Genomic DNA, 19,253 nt, shown 5'->3' on the forward strand with positions numbered 1-19,253 from the left:
ATTTTGAGACGACAATGAAATCTCCCTCAGTATAACACAGTAGGGTCAGGGGGGTTAAACATGTGACACAGTCAGAACCTTCTGCAAAAAAAAGAATAAATTAGATGTGTTAGAAACCCTGGTGATTTCTAAAGAATGTTGCTCTTTCAGCAAAGTCTTTGAACATTTTGCAATGTTACTTGATAAGTGCAGTTGGTAGAAATTAAGCAGCTGAAATGTGTAGCTCTACTCACAGGATAGGAAACTTCAGTGAGCTAAAATAATCAACATTTAATTACTAAAATATGCTGTGTGATCCAGAAAAGACTTAAAAGCTGAAGCTATTGCACTGTGTAGCTCACTCAGCAAAGCACACAGCTGGTCTGTAAAAAATGATGAAAACACATGGCCTTTGGAACAGTTTAGAAAATAATTTATAAATCAGAATAGATTATTTAATCAGGAAAAGGGAAGAATTAAGATTAGAAGAAAGAGGATAAATCAGAGGAATACACAGATTAATCAACAAGTTACAGTCTCACCAGCAAGAGTCATGGGGCAAAAACATGCCTGGTGATTGAACAGTAAAAAGCAGTGATGAATTAAAGTATTTGCATAGTACAGGAGTTTCCTTAAATAAAGTGCAGTTCAGGGAAACATGTACAGGGGACAGCAAGATGACGACAACTTTTTATTTCTTCAGGCACTACAAGAGATATGATATGTCTGAAAGATCTTGATGCTTTTATGAAAAAGGGATTCCTTCCAAATGCAATGGCATTAAAATGCACTATTGTGATGAGTATCTTTAATTTCATTACTTAGTGAGTGAGGAATCTATGGAGGACAGAAGGATTTTCTTCATTTGTTTAACATTCACATATTTTGTATGGTATAGAAGCTGCCATGTAAAGATCTTGGAGCACTTGCCAAATGCTGGTGATTTAAAACATTAAAAAAATCTTGTAGAAGTAATTTATCTTCTATCTACAAAAACAGACTCAGAAAACCAAGGCCATTAATCCCAGAAAGGACAAAAAGTTAACTGCTCAACTATAGAATACTTATACTGAGAGACAAGCATCTACTGTAAAAATTATCAGTTTGGGCTTATAGAAAACATGATTTATCTTGGTCCATTTATTTAAGAGATATTATAGTACTGTGGAAGAAAACTGAAGGTCTCTACAGCTCAGAATTCAAGCCATTGTCTCTGTAATACACTAGAAAATCTGATGTTTATACAAACTTCTAGGCACCGAGTGTCTTGTAACCATGTTTCTGAACATATACCTCCCTCTTGCTTCATTTTATGGGTCAAGATTTTCTTCTGGAATTCATTTAAAAATAAATTACATGAAAAAAAGAGGAAAATTACTCTAAACTAAACTTTGACTGAAGATGAGTTTTGATCAGAGCAAACTGGAGGTGGAGTGAACAAATAAAACTACTGTAAGCTATTATAAATTTTGTTTGTGGCAATGAGGATGATTTTACCATCACCACAGTTAACATGTATTGAGAAACAGAGCTACCACCTTTTTGGTGAATGAATTGAAATATCCTTTTCAGTGTCTTAAGACTTTTAGTCATATTATCTGAGAACTCCAAAGAGGAAATGCTGGCAAGTCAAATGAAAAACTAAAGACAAGTTCTTTCTCTGAAAACACAGGTGGGGAGGGAGGTTTACTAAGAAGGATCACTGCCAGTAGGACTCTGCAACAATACTGTCTTCCTGTCTAAGATCAAATGAGGAGTCTTATAGATGTTACACCTGCCCCCTTCTTTACAAGTAACAAAGACAGTAGTCATCCAAAGAGATGAAAATGCAGAAATTTGTTTACAGCACCAGTATTTCCCATATAATTATTTTCTTGTTATGTTTTAAACAAATCTGTATGAAATTCAATTGTCTTATCAAGCTATATGCACAAAGAACTGTAAGCACTGACTATTTATTTTAAGTGAATTTTTCTTTTACAGTTTTGTGTAACCGGAGGTAGATGCAATATTTTTTTTTCCAGTGGTTTGAAATAAGCCATCTATGAACATTATAGGATAGATTACTAGGGATTGGAATCAGTTGCTTGAAGCTAAGTCTACATACACATGCAAATAAAACAACAAATAAATCACAGCAGTTTCTATGATGTTTGTCAGTACAGTGTAGCACAGGTGTTCTTGGATGAAAGGCTGTTTCTGTGATGTCAAAACAGTAATGCCAATACTGCAAAAAATTCCATGTGTATGCTACTGGAAAAGATACAAGATTCAGAGATAAAGTATTACAACTATGCCATTCCTATTATTTCCTGTATAACTCAAATAATCAAAAGCAAGTTGAAGGGAATCACATGGCAAAGAGTCTGTGTTCTGCTATGCAGGAATATATTTCTGACCTTGCAGGCAGGAGTTTCATTTCATGTAACTGTATGAAAATGGATACTGCCATTGTCAGGACTTTTGCCTTAACCACATCTGCCAGCCTCACTGTCAGAGCTGTTAAATGTGTTCTCTGAAGCAGATTCCTTTGTGGGAATAATGGAAGCTCCCAGCAACTTCAGTTCAAAGTATTTTTTACAATTCCATGCTTACTTGATCAAGTCAATTAACAAGTCCTCACTAACCTGTAACTGAGGACAAATACTGATAAATAGATAGGACCTAATTATGGTTTATTAACAAAATTTTGTAGTAATGCCCATTCCTTAGAATTCCAGATTTGCAAAGGAGCAAAACCAGTCTGGTGTAATACAAATAGCAAAAAATATTTTTAGCATAGCAACAAAATAGAAAATGTCTTTAAAATAAAATCTTCAATGCTCTTTCTTTTAAATTTTCCACAACGTTTGTTGAATAGATGGACAACCCAAAATACAGATACTTCTGTAAACTGAAATACTAATATGTATTGGCAGATATGACCATGCACTGCAATATATCAGAAGTAGATCATCAAGAAGAACTTAGAAAGAAAAATCAGATTACATACTTTCTGTTTTCTTGGTGCAATTTCTTGCCAGCAGCATAAAATTTACATATCAATTAACAGATTTAAGCATGTACTTAATTCAAAGACCACAAATAATTTTACTGGAACAAGTGGGACTCTTCAGAAGCTTGCAAGATAAGACAGTCCCAGTCAGCAGGCCTATAACATTCTGCCTCTGGCAGAACTGAATTCCTTTCAGGAAATGAAAGATACCAAATAATAACTGACATCATTCTCAACTTTCCCTACTAAGAACAGAAAGCTTCCCAAATGAAGTTTACCAGGAAGTTGAAGCCAACTTCATGCAGATATGATGGTCCTTTTAAAGTCAACAGGCAGGATTAACATTTGACCTCTAATATACAGAACACATACAATAAAACTTACACTGGTTTTAAAATGTACTTCCTGGCCCAGAAACTATGAATCTGCTCTGTAATGCATGAAATGTATTCATTTCCATTTGTTTTCCTCTTAGTGAAAACCCAAACATAGCATTCAATATAAACTTAAAGATTTTATATATCAAACTGATTTATATATATTTGAAACTTTACAAAATAGTACTAAAGTAGTCAATAAAAAGACCAAATTTAAAATATTTACATTTTATACATAATTTCCCCTTACTTACAATTATTAAATAATCTTCCACAGTTTCCTTAATTTTAGGGAAAAGTTTTTAATAACTAAAAGCTAATTTTGAATTAGGATCAGATGGCTTTTTACTTGAAGAGAATTTTAGCAAAATCCCATTTCTAAAATGAAACATTATCCCCACGTTTTCAGTAGCAGTTATATATATATATATATATATAGTTTTAGAATGCAATTATAAATTCATATATATATATATATGCTGTTTCATAATGCAGTTCTGTTTTCTATAATAAACAGTGGAGATCTAAATATGAAAATAGTACAGCATGGATAGAAATATTACGTTCCCAACTCTTAAATCCCTTTTTGTCATTTGGCTTCTAGAATATCCAGTTTCTTGATAATTCATGTTATTCTTCCAGTATTTTCAAGGAATTGCATCCATACTTATTTAGATTTTTGTGTCATCATCTTTTGACAAATTATTTCCTGAAGATACTTCACAGAGACTATCACCATCTGTGCTGAAATCATCATCGTCATCATCATCATCATCAGAATCAGCCAACACTTTACTTGGTGTCTTCTTCAGTCTACTAAAACAAAAATACACATATTTACTATTAAAAAAGCACATCTACACACAGAACACTTACACAAAGCTTTAAACACTGACAGGCAGGATTCACATTTTTGAAGGGTATCAAAGTGCTCTGGCAGGGGTATTTTATCATAGACTACATCTTACATGAAGGAAACATACACAAGATGGAGCAATCACATTTTCAAGCACCCCTAACTAAAGTGGCAGAGAGAGGAAAACTCCAAGCTTTGAACACTGGGATGTTCATAGATGGCCAAGGAAATCTAACACAGGATGACTGTACCTCTCAGCCATTTGGGAAATTTTTACTGCTACAAAGGTGTCAAGTCCCACCACTTTTTTCCATTTTATATTCCCTGCCTCAATTACTTTATTCAGTAGGAGGATCTTGGGAAGGAGGCTGGGATATCTAGAGAGTTTCACAGGTCTATGTCAAACTGTGTGTGCTGATGAAAAACTTGTAGAGGAAGTCCTCAGTTTATGGACTACAGGAGCAAGTGGTCAAATGTGTGAGAAGTAGTGTGATACAGAACTGGAAGGTCTGACAACTCATCCTACCTTAATTCTTTCTTCACAGTGTTAAGCTGTCCTTGCAATTGTTCATTTATGTCTAGTTGCTCTTCAAGTTCTCTCTGAAGTTTCTTTTTAGCATTTTCCAGTCTGTCTATTTCTTCTTCAGCTTCTTCAACTTGACGTTTCATTGCTTTCAAACGCAAACTCAACTGCAATATTTACATGTCATCTGGTTAGAGGACTATTTTAACAAAGGAATTTTATTCTTCCAGCATCTATGAGAGGGAGAATAAAGACAAAACTTTGCCAGAGTAGTGACACTACTAATCCTCTGCTTCAGAAATATTTGAAAGTCAGCATTAGACTTTAAGAAAAATAACATGACACGGGGTTGTTTTGCACAGAAAAACCAGCAACAAGCAAAGAGAGTTTTGGTAGAGTAAGACAGTATTATGTGATAGCAAGAGCTGGTTATCAATTACAACAGAGTAGTGTTATAAGTGTGTCTAAATTAAGCAGCTTTACCAGAAAGACACCAGAAAATACATTTCAAAAACTCAGAGGATTTTTAAAGATCATTCTTGTAATAGATGTTTGTAATTTGAAACACACTGTTTGTTTTCCAGGCAGAATATTAACTGTTGACTCATGTGCTGAAACAAACCATGTTTCAACCAACAAAGACTACAGTAATGGTAGAGCACATTGCTATTAGAACATCAGTGCGTGTTTAGACTTACAGCCTATATTAAACAATAAACATCTTTTTTCTTTAAACAAAATTTTATCATGGCAAAACAGAATATATTACTTGTTGGTGTATTTATAGGATCAATTACTGTCTGTTATTTGCTTTACTTCTTAAATTAGCATTGCTTCTGTAACTGCCTTCTTTTCATGATTTTCAAAATTAATAACAATTTAGTGCTTGACAAAAGCACATGATGCAATGGCAGCTGCAAATATCACTAAATGGGGATTAATAAACAGAAGAGTAATCAGAATCTACCTCCATTCGCATTGTATCTTTTATACATGATGGTTTATGCTAGTAGGATTAATATGAGATGTTTGCATATTAGTCTTTCTACCTGGTCCTTCTGGTCAGTCAGTGACAGATGTTCATCATCTACTTGCAACATTAACTCCTTCACTTTTCTCTCAAGTCTGCGGTTACTTAGCTGGAAATTGATTCTATCCCTAGGAAAAAACCAAAACCAACAGAAGACAAATTTTTAAAAAAGGATCTGAAATGCTCCCAATGCTGATAATTTAATTCCTTAACAATATTCTAAGAATCAAATAAATACTTAGACTCTCTGCTTGGATTTACTGATTCCATGCAACATATTGAAAAATTTGTCCATAAGCAGAAATGACTAAGGATAATTTCTTCTGTCACCGCAACAACATTTAGCAACAAAAATACACTTCTCCAAGAGTAAACAAAAAATGATCATGCAAATGGATGTCTCATAGTACACTTAATATTTCTAAACCTGTTCCAGACATTTGACTTTTATAAAGTAAGGAGCTATGTAACCATGTTACACTGTGCCCAGTCTTAAATTTTAAAGCAAACTTCTACTGTTCTTGCAGTCAAAAAGAAAATGTGCAACACTTTAATGAAACAGTAACCGTTTTAATTTGGTGAAAAAACCCTAGTTAATTGTAATTGAGACTTTATATTAGCAAGAGGCCATAATAACAAACAATATGTGCATATTTAGATCTTAACATAACTGTTTTTACCTCTCTTCATTTGCAAGCCGTTCTTCCAGCTCTGTAATCCTTGCCTCCATCTGAGCAACAAGTCCCTCCTTACTGGATCGGTAAGAACCCTCCAGGTGAAGGATTCGGCTCTTCAAGTCCTTGTTCTATAGTTGGAACACACTTGCTTAATACACACTTACTCAGATTGACAAATATCATCTTAACGCCAAATCCACATCTCCAGGAAAACATGTAACAGTCATCAGTATAGTATTTAGTGAACATGCAAAGTCACTGAGATTTTATAGTTTACGACAAACAAATTTTCTACTACTGTGGCTTATTGAAAAGAATTTACTGTTCAGCTTCAGTTAAAGTTTTAGGATTAAATGAACCCTTAAACCTCAGCTGCAAGCCCCTTCCAGCAGTACTTTTTAATATACCAATTTTTTTTTTTTAAATATTCTGTCAGATCTGTCTTATGGTCCACCCAATTCTTTTGTAAAATTCTGTGTTCCTGCCCTGTAAATCACTGGTGTATGGCTACAACAAAGAACAAGTAGACAAAGAAATTATTTACATCCAATACCATTTTACTTTATCAAAGCTATTAGTGGGGTGTCACCCTGCCTTTCTTAACTCTCTGATGCTATTCCCTAAGTCAAAGAGTTGACAGAAAAAAATTACCCAACAAATAAAGAGTTGCATGATGAACAGAAAAATAAAGCTCTTTGTTACAGAAAGCCAAAGCATGATCTCAGGTCTCAAACACAGAAAAAAGGACAATGACAGGAAGATCAGAACTAAAGTATAAGAATGTACATAGTATATACCAGTAGACAGCATTCTTTTTTTCTCAAACAATTAAGATGAGATCAATGTCACATAATTGAAAGCACCTAATTAGGTGTGTTGTACTAACATGTTCTCTAAATTCCCATTACAATCTGTTTGATGTTCTTGAGTTTTTAAATAATATTACCACTTGCTGAGATAGTTTTCCTCTGGATCTCACCTAAGGGCTATGATAAGTAATCTTGCTGTCAAAGACCACTGAACTGCAGGAGAATTGTTTACTACTACAGAAGTTAACACTCAATTAAAATCACAATTACTTGAAATATCTTCAACAGTGTTCCTGAAGTACTGTTAAGCCTTGGCAGAACAGCTCCTCCAAAAGTGGTCATTTATAACCAGACATAATTACCTGTCTTTCCAACGAAATCTTGTCACACTCCAGGTCCTGCTTTATAGCTCTTTCCTGAAGTAGCTCTGTCCTCATTTGTTCAATCTATTAGAGAAAGAAGATAGAAATTTTAGTAAGAGACTTAACATTTATCTATACGATACCGTGTGTATGTATATATATAAAAACTAGATACCTATGCAATAAGCAGTACATTCTTTCTCAGAACTCTAAATATATACGTGATTTCAGATGAGCTTTACAGCTACAACATTGGACAAAAATTTGTGCTTCAGGAAGTCCATGTTATTCCCAGTACTCATTCTAGGCATTTCACACCCACACTGGATATTGTTGATGTTTACCATATATATTCTGTAGCAAGGAACTGAACTCTAAGCTATTGTATGACAGACACATCATGTGGCAGGACACTGAGCTCTGGAACATCACATCCATCTTCAAACATATTTTCCAGTTGTTTTATTCCTACCTAAGTATGAACCTCTGAAACAGTACCTTACTTTTAAACTGCTGACTAGTCTAAATAAAGCTGATCTTTATTAAACACAAGCTGGTACCTGCAGAAGTGCCTAGAACTCAGTGAAACACTCGACAGAGAATTGCAGTTTTCTGTATGTATAGGAGTAGTAAAAGCTCTTTTTCAACAGACTCTGCTGCATGAGGGACACAAACATTGCTCACCTCCCTCTAGTCAATTTTATGCCTGTTTTACTGGAGGGCACCAACTTCTAGATTTGGAGAGGGTGTGGGTTTTGCTTGTTTTGTTGAAAGACAGCTTTTCCTACAGTTTCTGTTAGTATTTCCACTCCATATTCAACAACCACAAGAAAGATATATTGTCCATGTGTAAATATGTTAAAAAGCTACCTTGTCAATAGAGACTCAAGATAAGAATGCAAAATTAGTTTGTTTTAGCTCACTATTGGACTTGATTGGTAAAAAAAATTGAGCTGAAAGAAAAATTCTAAACTGCCTAACAGCTGCTGCTGAAACTTAGGTGCTAAAGAACAAAGTTTGTAGGGCTATTGAAATACGTATCTTGCTTCCAATCTTTCTGAAACTCCCCACAAATCTCTAAAAATGCTTTTGCAGGCACAGCAAATGTTACCACAGCATTTGTAGTTTACATTGCACAGGCTTATTATGATAGATAACATCTGGGGAATACAGTGAATATCTGTATAAATTACTGAAAAAAAAAAAAAGACTGATAAAGATTTCAGTGGCCACAGCATTCCATCAGTTACATATGAACTTGCATAAACACACCACCCCAGTTATGCAACTCTCAGTTCTCAGTTAAGGTCTTTCAAAAGTAATTGGGAATTCTTGCATAAAAAATCCAAAAGTAATGTTAAGAATGTGAAGGTTAAACAAATACAGTAGATGAAAATTTACCCTAGGCCTTATTTTTTAACTACATCATAATATTAAAAGATAAATTTTTAGTTAAACATGGTTAAAGGAAGTAATTTACACTGTTTCTGGAGCTTGGAAATTGATATATGAATGCAAATAATGGCAGCAATGCATGCACTTGCATTTGTTATGTCACAGGATGGGGACAGAAGAGTAAAGGCATTCCTGAAAACTAAGGTCATAACAGCTCCTAGAATACCAATGGCAGCACGTGGCTGTGTTCTCAACAGCTGGGTGATTTCTTAAAAGCTCTCATTGTCACATGGAAGCCTAATAATAACAATGTTTTATATATTATATAGTAAAATATTATATAGTAAGGTATTATTTTATAGACACAAATTAGAATTATATGTGTACAATAGCTGCATTTATTAATGAAATATATTACAAAAGTTATGAGGGATTACATAGAATTTAATCTGCTGTAATTGCTTTAGCAAGACAGACACAGGAAAAAATATAGCTAAATTTGTGTAAAATGAATGACTAATTTAAAATGTAGCTGTTAACTGAAGAAAAAGGTTTTGTTTTGTGTAGGAACTTGCTTAATGGACCACTCTGTGGTTCCACTGTGCTCTTACTGTGCTCAGAGGCTGTAACAAATTTGTGCTGTCTTCCCAAGATTCAAACGAAGGAATTATTTAGAGGACAAATATTATATTTCCAAGATGACTGCAAATGTTGTTGGACACCTCTTGGTAAAAGCAGCCTCACAGACAGGTAGTGGGAGAGAGAAAAAGAGTTGTATCAGATAAGGATCAGAAAGCTACGTGCAAATACATAAAAGAGCTTGCTATAAAAGAAAAGGGCAGCAGATACAATTCTTGCTGGAGGAGATATAAACTGTTTCATCTTCTTATGTTTTTCAAAAGTAAACACAAAACTAACATGCACAAAAGAGAAAAGCAGTTGTCTGCCAAAATGTGCTTGAAGTTCCACTTATTTCACAGCAGTAAGATGTACCAGTTTCATGGCCATATTTGGTGTATCTGCCACGTGGGACTTCATGTTCCATGTTCTACCTTTCCTAAGTCTAACATATCATAATTGCATTAAAAGAATAAACTATTTCTGCATCTTAAGGCAATAGTTATCACAGCTGGATTTGAAGAATGTTAACAACCAAGAATAGAGAAAAGCAACTGTATGAGACTTTACAAAGCTTTATATCATTTTGTGTCAGCTTTAGGATTATGAGCAGCTGTTGAGTTCATTACAGTGAAGGCAATTTGATTTCTAGTAATAATTTAGATGCCATCAGTACTGTTCACTATCTCACAGGTTTGTAGACTATGTTTCTTGTTAATTCCTAAGTAGTGTGTGTGTGTGTGTGTATATATATATATCTGCCCTAGACAATTTCCAACTATGTGACCAAAAAACCCAAGCAAGGGTAAATATTAATCAAGAAGAAAGCTAAGCAAATCCCTTTGATACTTCAAAATTGAAAAATAATCTTCATATCCAAGCTTCACTTCTTTGCTTCCCATAGCCAGGGCCAGCTAAAGAGCTCTCCACTGGGAACACTTTACCAAAAGGAAGTGAATAATGCAGGTCAATGCAATTTTATCTTTATCTATTTATTCTAATACTGTCATGAAAACTAGTAAGTCCATTTTTCACACTTACTGGAAACAACTCTTAAGTCAATAGACTCCTGCTTGCATTTTCACAGAACACAAGAATTAGTGAGGGTGTCATGAAGATTTTTCAATTGTTTGCAAAGTCAGTATGGCAAGAGGTACCTCATTTCACTTGCTCATAGGAAAAAAAACCCCACTTATTAAAATATGTCCTGTCCCTGCTCACTTTAGACTCAAAGAGTATCTGAGTGCACTAGCTTCCCATGTGTGTCTGTGGTAGTGTGGTTTGAGCATTTTTGTCTTTCTAGAGTTACTAATACGTTATCATTTAAAAACTAATAGGATATGACCCACTTTTCCCCAAAATTTTTTTCTGTTTCCACTCTGCTGTGGTGCTTCTTGAGAGCAAGGCAAGAGGAGATGAGAACGGTGTGTCATGCAGCCATTCAGATTCAAAAGGAGGTTTAAATTACAAAAGAATAACATTTCATGGCAAGTGAAATGTGAACTATTAGTCTTGCCAATATTTATTCAAACATTCAGCTTTGTGTAAAATAGAACCACTTGTTTAAATTTGTTTTTACTGGAAATTTCAGTATTATAGCTCATTATCAGTATGTTAAAATAACATACGTATAATAATAGTTTTAAAAATGTAGAGGAATACAGATATTACCCAAATAAATCCATTATAATTTCTCATGTCGTTATAAATGCTTAGCAGACCCTGAAATACTCTTTAGTAATTTGACTACTTAGTCATTCTGGCATAAAATCAAAACAAAGCAACCTTTATAACTCATGTGTGAAATGAGAAATTCCAGACCTCAAAATAAACATGTCTTTTACCCATTATGTAACGTTTTAGTCACCAAACTGTATTTTAGGTTTCCATTCAGTTTACTTCCATAGCAGCTATAACTAAAGTACTTTTATCCCAGGTTTACAACACAGACTCCACTATTAAAGGCTTCCTGATTTAACATCAGCATGACCCCCTATTATTATAGGTCCTTTACATTCTATTCCACCCATTGACTGGGAGTCTGTACTATATCAATGGAATAATAGCAGAAAGTCTTTACTACAATCAAATAGAATCTCCGTAACCTGAGTTCAAACAAACTCGTAATGGTGCCTTGGTGCTTCAAGGATGCATGGGAGAAAGCTGACCTCTACCTCACTTTAAACTCTCCAGCTGTCTCAGTAGAACACACAATTTCATTGAAAAGACACAAAAACTAAGATTTTACTTTCTGTTCTCCCTCTGACACTACAGCTATTCAAAAGGATGTCAGTAGGTTTTTTTTGGGTTTTTTTTTTTTTCTGGAGAAAGAGAAATGAGAACAGAACAGATTATGGTGGGTACCTCAGTGCTAATTTTCCCCTGAGCTTCTAGGGAATTACTATGAGCTGTAGTACTCCATGTAGAGTTACAGCAGCAGATATGCTGTAATGAGCTATGCATCAGTTTCACATCTTTCAGGAAGTAAAAATAAAGCAAAGAACATTATCTAGGCCATGATATTTCAAGACAGCCACATTACTGTATTTCTTTCCATTAATTATTACATCATTTGCATGATTCTGACTACTCAGCCATGAATGCCTGGCTACTTTTGCAGTAATCAGGGCCCATACTCTACTTTACTAGCTTATTATAAACCTTTCTTATAGGACCTATAATTTCTTATGTCAGTTCTTTCAGAAATCTTGAAGGATATTATTAAGGCTTCTGTCTTCACACCAATGAACTCCTAATTCTCCTAAGACTTGGTAATTTCCAACTCAAGGGTCTCTTTTCTGATACACTCGCTCCAACTGCTCCCCACCTGCACATTCACATTACTGAAGACAGGTAAAATGTTCCTTTATTTGAGAGGACATACATGGATTCCTTTTTATCTTGACTGAGGCCTTATCATACAGTCTCCACAACTTCTTCCCTCTTCTTATACAGACAAAAATCTTTTCATTACTTGTTTAACTTAGCATGATAGGTCTTACTTAGCTTGGCAAGTATTACTTAACATTTTCTGCCCCATGAGACACAACCTCAATAAATTCTTCTTCCCCTCTTTCTGGGCATATTACACTTCTGGAACAAAAGACTGATGTTCTTATGTTTTCATACTTGTAATGAAAATAAAGCTTCCTCTCTGTTGAAACTGGCTAGCATCCTTGGTTCAGCTGATTTGATTAAATAATTCCAAGTTTCCTAAAGCTCCTCCTCTTCCTTCTTTGAAATAAAGAGTCTGTTACGCTGAATTACTTTTCAGTATAATTAAAATTGTGATCTTTCAGTGTAAGAGACTTCACAACAGGCTTACTGGTCTTCAGTCTTTATATACATCCTGTGTCTGTTTTCCAGTTAGAACAACAGGAAAAAAATGGTCTGTGATGATGTGGACAGAGCATATTTAATCATGTTTGAGAACCATGGGTTTTTTGGATTTACCTGCTCTGCTCAATCCTATTGCTAATCATTATTTAGTTGACCAATATTGACTGTGATCCTAATAACACTTTTTCATAGAATCATTAAACAAAAGCTGGAAAACTTGCTCAAGTACCTGTTCTCTGCACCTGCTGATCCTTTCAGACAACAAATCTGAATTATTCTTTTCTTCATCAAGCTCAAGTTCCAGGTGAGACAACTTGTCCTAAGTGGAACAAAGAAAAGTAACCTCAACATACCACTTTCCATTCTCTTCAGATTGCTATCAGGGCATTCTTCTTTAAACTTCAAGGATCCAAAGTGTCTGAAAAACTAAGCTTGGAAACTGAAATGCCTCTTAAAACACACAGCAAGAGAGATGGCAGGTAGAGAGAATTTGTTTGACAGAAGTAAAATAAATGTTTTGTTTCCTTTTTAAAATTTTAATTACTTCCAACAATTTCAGGAATATAAGTGAAATTCTGTAATGTTTCTAGAGACTTTGAGTGTCTGCATTACATTATACATTTGGAAGACAAATTTCTTTTTATCTGAGTACAATGACATAGAGATGTTTATGAAAGTCAAATGACTACCTAGTTGAACAGAACAGTTATAAAGCCCTGTAACAACAGTCATAATGTTATTCAGAATCCTGAAATGAACTGATATCAAAGGCTAAACAGAACTTCCACTTCTAAATACTTTTGAAGTTCTGAATGATGGGCCTAGAAATGAAAATCATGTAAATTTGCATAAGCTCTAGATAAAATTAATTTAAAAGAAATAAATTAAAACTATTACAGAAAATTCTAATTTAGGACATATCATGTTACAATAGATATGCTAACAAATCACCTTTAAAATAGACCACATTAATTCCTGCAGTAATACTACAAGGATTTTCAACAACATGAAGTTATTTCGATTCCTTCCAAGCAGAATCAATGTCAAACACCAAAACTATTTTCATCTCCTCAAAAAAGAAACAAACCCTTAAGAATGCCTTTTACCTCCATTAGTTTGATTTGTCTTGCCCGATCGTCCTTTAAGTGGTTTTTGGCTTCCAGTTCATACTCCAAGCTTTTCACAGTCTGTTCCAATAACTGAGTTTTTGTTATGGCTTCATCCTGAGCTCTCTGGTGGTCCCTCAGGTTTTCTTCCATCAGACGCATCTGAAGCGAGAAGATCATGGGAATCCACTTCACACTGCACCTTCTACAAACAAGGGATGGCAGCAAGGGGGACTCGCTGCAACCACACAGAGATGGAAGCATGACTGGAATTCCACCGAGTTACTGCCTTTTCACAAGCTTTGTTTTGTCCACAAGATGGCACCAAGAAAATAAACTTGGATTATGACCTATAATGAAATGCTTCATCCTACATGTTTTACACTGACAATTATCTATGGTGTGGTTCTTAAAATTTATTTCCTTCTACTAAGTTACAGTAAGACATAATTTTGATAATTTTCTATATGGTTTTATCTTTGGAACTTTTTCTTTCCTTTTCAGACTCCCAATACCTTAGCTTTTAAATAACTATATAGTTTATATATAATGATGTACTTTCATGACATTGTATTTCTGATGGCATTTTACCAATGACATGACTGCAGATTTATATATACATACATATATATATATATGAGACTATTAGATACAGTGGGGCTACCTGCTGAGTACAGAAGTTCCTTATACAACAACTGCATGTTCTTGATAATATTATCCAAAAACCTTCATAGCACTTTAAATATATATATAATAAGTGAGAAGGGTTTTAGGTGAAATCATGACCACTCCTTGTGTGTGTAACTTGACTTGTAATACACACATAATACAGGATGAGAGGTTTTTTTCTTAAATAGCTTTCCACATTCTTCCTGTTACAAGAGCTTAGTTTAGTAATGAAGCTTAAATAATTTATTAGTGAATATCCACAGAGTTTGCTATCTACTGCTAAGTCCTGACACCTGCATGACTTCATGAACAGCTAGTAAAGTGCAGGGATCTGTACATTTATATCCTTTTATATGCATTTAATGTTTCAGAATGACACTGAATTGACAGCTTTCAAGATGGGTATCTTCTGTGAATCCACACCAAACCCAGAAGAGATGCAGCAGTGAAGAATTCCCATATTGCCTCACGAGACAAGTTTCACTGTTTTTCTACTGGACCAAGATGATACTCATGTTGCCATGATCATTAGGATCCTTGACTTTTGATGAGACTCTCAAGAAGAAAGTTTTGTGCATGGTGACACCTAGCCACAATTTTGATGGACAACAGTCATGTTGAACGAAAGGACTATTTATACTTGTTAAACATAAAGGAGGAAGAGGTAATAAAGACTTTCAATTGTCCTAAATATTTAGTCTCCCAGAAAGTCAGCTGTTTAACTTGCCTTTCCTATATTTTGTTTCCTCTTTTCCAGCTAGTTGCCATACTACATTTTAAAGCCCTAGCATATTGCCTCATAAGAAACATTGAATTTCACAACTGCTATTATTTTGCCCTTTATACAGTGTTTGGTTTACCTTTGTCTCAAATAAGGGTTTATTTTGTTCTTTTTTTTTTCTCTGTATTTGTTTTGTAATTGTAATAGATGACACTAGAAGTATTTTTCATAACTGCAAACACTGTGTGTTTACACTGTGTAAACATACATTTACATAGTTGATGTACATATTAGTGTAGGTATCTACATACAACTTCATGCAACTCAAGAGCTATGTACCCAAAATCATTGTTCTATCTTTCATTTTTCATCATGAATCCTTATCCCTTTACAAAGGCTCTCCATCCCTGAATGGAATAAATAAAAAAGGAAGACAACAATATACAGGAACTACTCTTTTCTCTGTTGCTCTTCTTTTAAATTTAATTCAAAACAAGCTTTCTGGGGGGAGAGGGCAATATAAGAGTTCTAAACTGGAAAAATCCTACTACTAAAATATTTCATATGGAGAAAACATCTGTGACCAATGTATTCTCATAGTTCTTCCAGCTGGAGAGCAGGTATATGCATATTTTTAAAAGACTGTATTGTCTTTATGCCAAAATTCACATACTACAAGGCACTCGAGACTGGTTGATTCTTGGTTGTACAGAAACCTCTGTCATTTAAAGCTGCACCTTGGCTCATATGAAATAAGATAATGTATGTTTGTGTGTTTGATTTTCCTAAATAACTGGTGGGTTTTTTCCTAATGAAAATATTTCTAAATTCTCAATTGCTTCAGTAGCAGGCATTAAAGAGCAGCAGATCATCAATGGAATTCTTGTAATATCACTTCAGGTGCATTCATTTGTCAAACACTGCTTTTACCTGTCCTAAACAGGAACCCCCATTTCCCCAGCAGAAATAACATGCTGATCACCGCCATGAAAAATCAAACTCAAAAGAATGCTGAGATCAGCCTTTCATTATGTACATGAGAGTACACAAAAGCATGATAGCAAACATTCATTATGCTGAAAACTACCTGCGCTGAATTCTGGGTCAAAGTTGAGAATTTCTCACTGAACATGAGTCATTACCTCATCTTGCATTCTTATGTTCATCAGGCGTGATTTTTCTACCTCAATGTTTTTCTCCTTTAATTGTCTCTGCAGATCTACAAATTCCCTGCGATTTTTTTCCTTGTATTCATCAAGCTGGGTCTGAAGCTCCAGAGTTGATGTTCTTGAGATCTCCACCATTTCAGACATCTGGGGGAAAAGTACATATACAGAAGGTTCTATTGTGCCAAATACAACAAACTACTTTTTCCTCCCGCTTCAGTATTCAGCTCAGTATTTTCAAAAAGAAAATTTATCAAACATTTCCAAATAAATTAATTTCTATACAGAAGTGGGAAAATACAAAACAGTAGAGTTAATTTCTAATAGCATGTGTGGCAAGACTATTCTCTTTTTGTCTGTCAGCAGCTCTTCCAGCTGAGTGACACAATGAACTATACAGTCACACTTCAGTATGTCAGTATTAGCTGTAAAGTTTACACACAGATGGCACAATAAATCTGATGCAGAAATTTTGAGAATCAGCTGTGAAATTCTGAAATATTGCTGTACTGTACATGAGAACTGAACTGGGATCTGGTTTATACAGAACTGGTTTACAATGCCATTTTGTGATAGTGGTGCTCTAATCATTATTCCAGCCCTGAAAGCTTTTCATAAGAGCCTCTAGATTAAAGAAATTAATACTAAACTTCACATTTTACTTTCTTTTATACATTTAAAAATATATAATTCTTTACAATTTGCCAGTTCATTTACTTCTAGTGTTAAATATTCAGATCCCTGCAGCCTCTTGGGGGGTGAACTCATACCTCCTCCTGTAACTTCTCAACAGTCTTGCTCAGTTGCAATCGTTCATTCTCCATTTCATTCTTTGTCTGCTTCAACTGCTCCTTCTGCTGAGTTTCATCTTTTAATTGCTGACTTAACTGCTGTCGCTCCTGTGAAATGCAATGGATGTTCTCCTGCAGTAGATTAAAAAATACATACAATGAAACGTAGACCATCTTTTCTAATGCCTTAAAGGTATGTTACTTAACACAGCAATACCACAGTAATACAGCAGCTGCTGTAAAATTAAGACAAATGTCATATTTTACAGCTTGCTAGCTAGTATAGGACAAATATTGATATGTCATGCTAGAAACAACTGAATGTCCATTTATACCTCTTCTTTTAACTCAAGTATTAAAACCATGATGCAATGGGAATGTTGCTGCTAATTATCCAACTGCTGCAGCTCTCTCAGTGTCTGCCTGTTCAGTACACTATACTGAATTTCAGTATTTGAAATCTGGATGCCCTACAGGACAGCTTCAATGGTCAATTTAAGTATAATCTCTAATTTGAGTGCCCTTCATGTACAAAAATCCTTGAGCACTTTTCAGCAGAATTGCTGGCCTGTCACAGTATAACTGCAAGTCAGGCAAACAGTCTGTCAGTTGCCAATTTAAAGCCAATCATTAGTGGCAATTAATTAGTTTGTGAAGAAGCTAAAGTGTTATTATATGAAAAGAGAACAAAATGGGGGAAATGAAAAGGAGTCATTTGTTTTCACACTGACCTAAAAGATTATACTAAGAATTCTCTATTTTTTTCAAACAATATTAGTTAAATGTACTCCTTGCAAAATTAGTAATTCATCTCAACTGATAACTGAAAATTAAGAATGTATTTCAACTTACAGTGCTCTACAATGCCAATTGTAGATGCCTACCATTATCTACCACAATGGAAAGATAAACTTCCTATTTTTCCACCCATTGAAAGGATCACATGTTCTGACTGTTTAATTTAAAATGCACAGATTACTTGATGCTGCCATCCATAATGTCAGTATAATTATTACTTTTTAAGATATCACAGTACAATATATGCTATCGTTAAGGCACAATAATTAGGTCAGTTCCTTTCTCAATGGTACAAAACCATTGAGATGTATTTCATTTCCTGAAACACTGACCTACATAGAGGTGGCTACCCTAAAACAGAGGTTAGAACACAACACGAAATGCTACAAAAATACTCCTCACTTGAGCACCCATAAACAAAACTTCACTACAAAGGATGATTTTAGATGAAAGCACTAATGGAGGCTATCTATTACAATTAAGTGCATACCAGCTTTTACTTTTCTGACTAGAAATCCAGAACAGAGGAGGAATAGACTTGGCTGTTTCCAGTAACTGTTACAGTTCTATTGGTATTGTCATTGTCTTTCTTATACTAGACCACCATTACAAGTAACTTGTGTTATGTAAAAAAGCAAAATGGGACAGTCAGGAATTACATTTCCACTGGGATACACATTATTACAGTGCCAGAGCTTGTCGTCTAAATTGTCAACGATAACACAAGGCCAAATCAACCTACTGCACAGCATTATTCATTAGAACAACTCTAAAGACAGAAAGGCTGAATTGTTAAAAACAAAAGGCCTGCTGATTACATCCCAAGGTCTGCTAATGCTCATATCCGGTGGACAAGAGTGTAGAATCAGAAAGAGGATTAAATTCAGTGTGCCAGAATTTAGACATAAGTTGTGAATAAAATATCAAGACAGACTCTCCAGTCACCTTCCCTAGAATTCGTTCATTTGGAGACTCTGCTTGGAGGCAGCATTATTTGGCACAATGCCCTGAAGGATGCATAAACAGAAAAAAAAAAGAACAC

General features: G+C 34.7%; 1 protein-coding gene across 1 annotated transcript in view; it reads right to left on the reverse strand.

Annotated features, from left to right (window-relative positions):
• Positions 1-4,022: 4,022 nt before the first annotated feature.
• The window catches only part of CGNL1 (cingulin like 1), a 39,345-nt gene continuing 24,114 nt past the window's right edge, over positions 4,023-19,253 (reverse strand). The window contains exons 10-18 of the mRNA XM_062501473.1: positions 17,393-17,545; positions 16,599-16,769; positions 14,067-14,228; positions 13,190-13,279; positions 7,609-7,692; positions 6,441-6,565; positions 5,780-5,888; positions 4,734-4,897; positions 4,023-4,167 (exon numbers count right to left, since the gene is read on the reverse strand). Coding sequence (XP_062357457.1) covers positions 4,023-4,167; positions 4,734-4,897; positions 5,780-5,888; positions 6,441-6,565; positions 7,609-7,692; positions 13,190-13,279; positions 14,067-14,228; positions 16,599-16,769; positions 17,393-17,545 — 1,203 coding nt within the window. The remainder of the gene's footprint in view (positions 4,168-4,733; positions 4,898-5,779; positions 5,889-6,440; positions 6,566-7,608; positions 7,693-13,189; positions 13,280-14,066; positions 14,229-16,598; positions 16,770-17,392; positions 17,546-19,253) is intronic.

Source organism: Cinclus cinclus, chromosome 13 (assembly GCF_963662255.1).
Source record: "Cinclus cinclus chromosome 13, bCinCin1.1, whole genome shotgun sequence".
NCBI classification, from domain to species: Eukaryota; Metazoa; Chordata; class Aves; order Passeriformes; family Cinclidae; genus Cinclus; species Cinclus cinclus.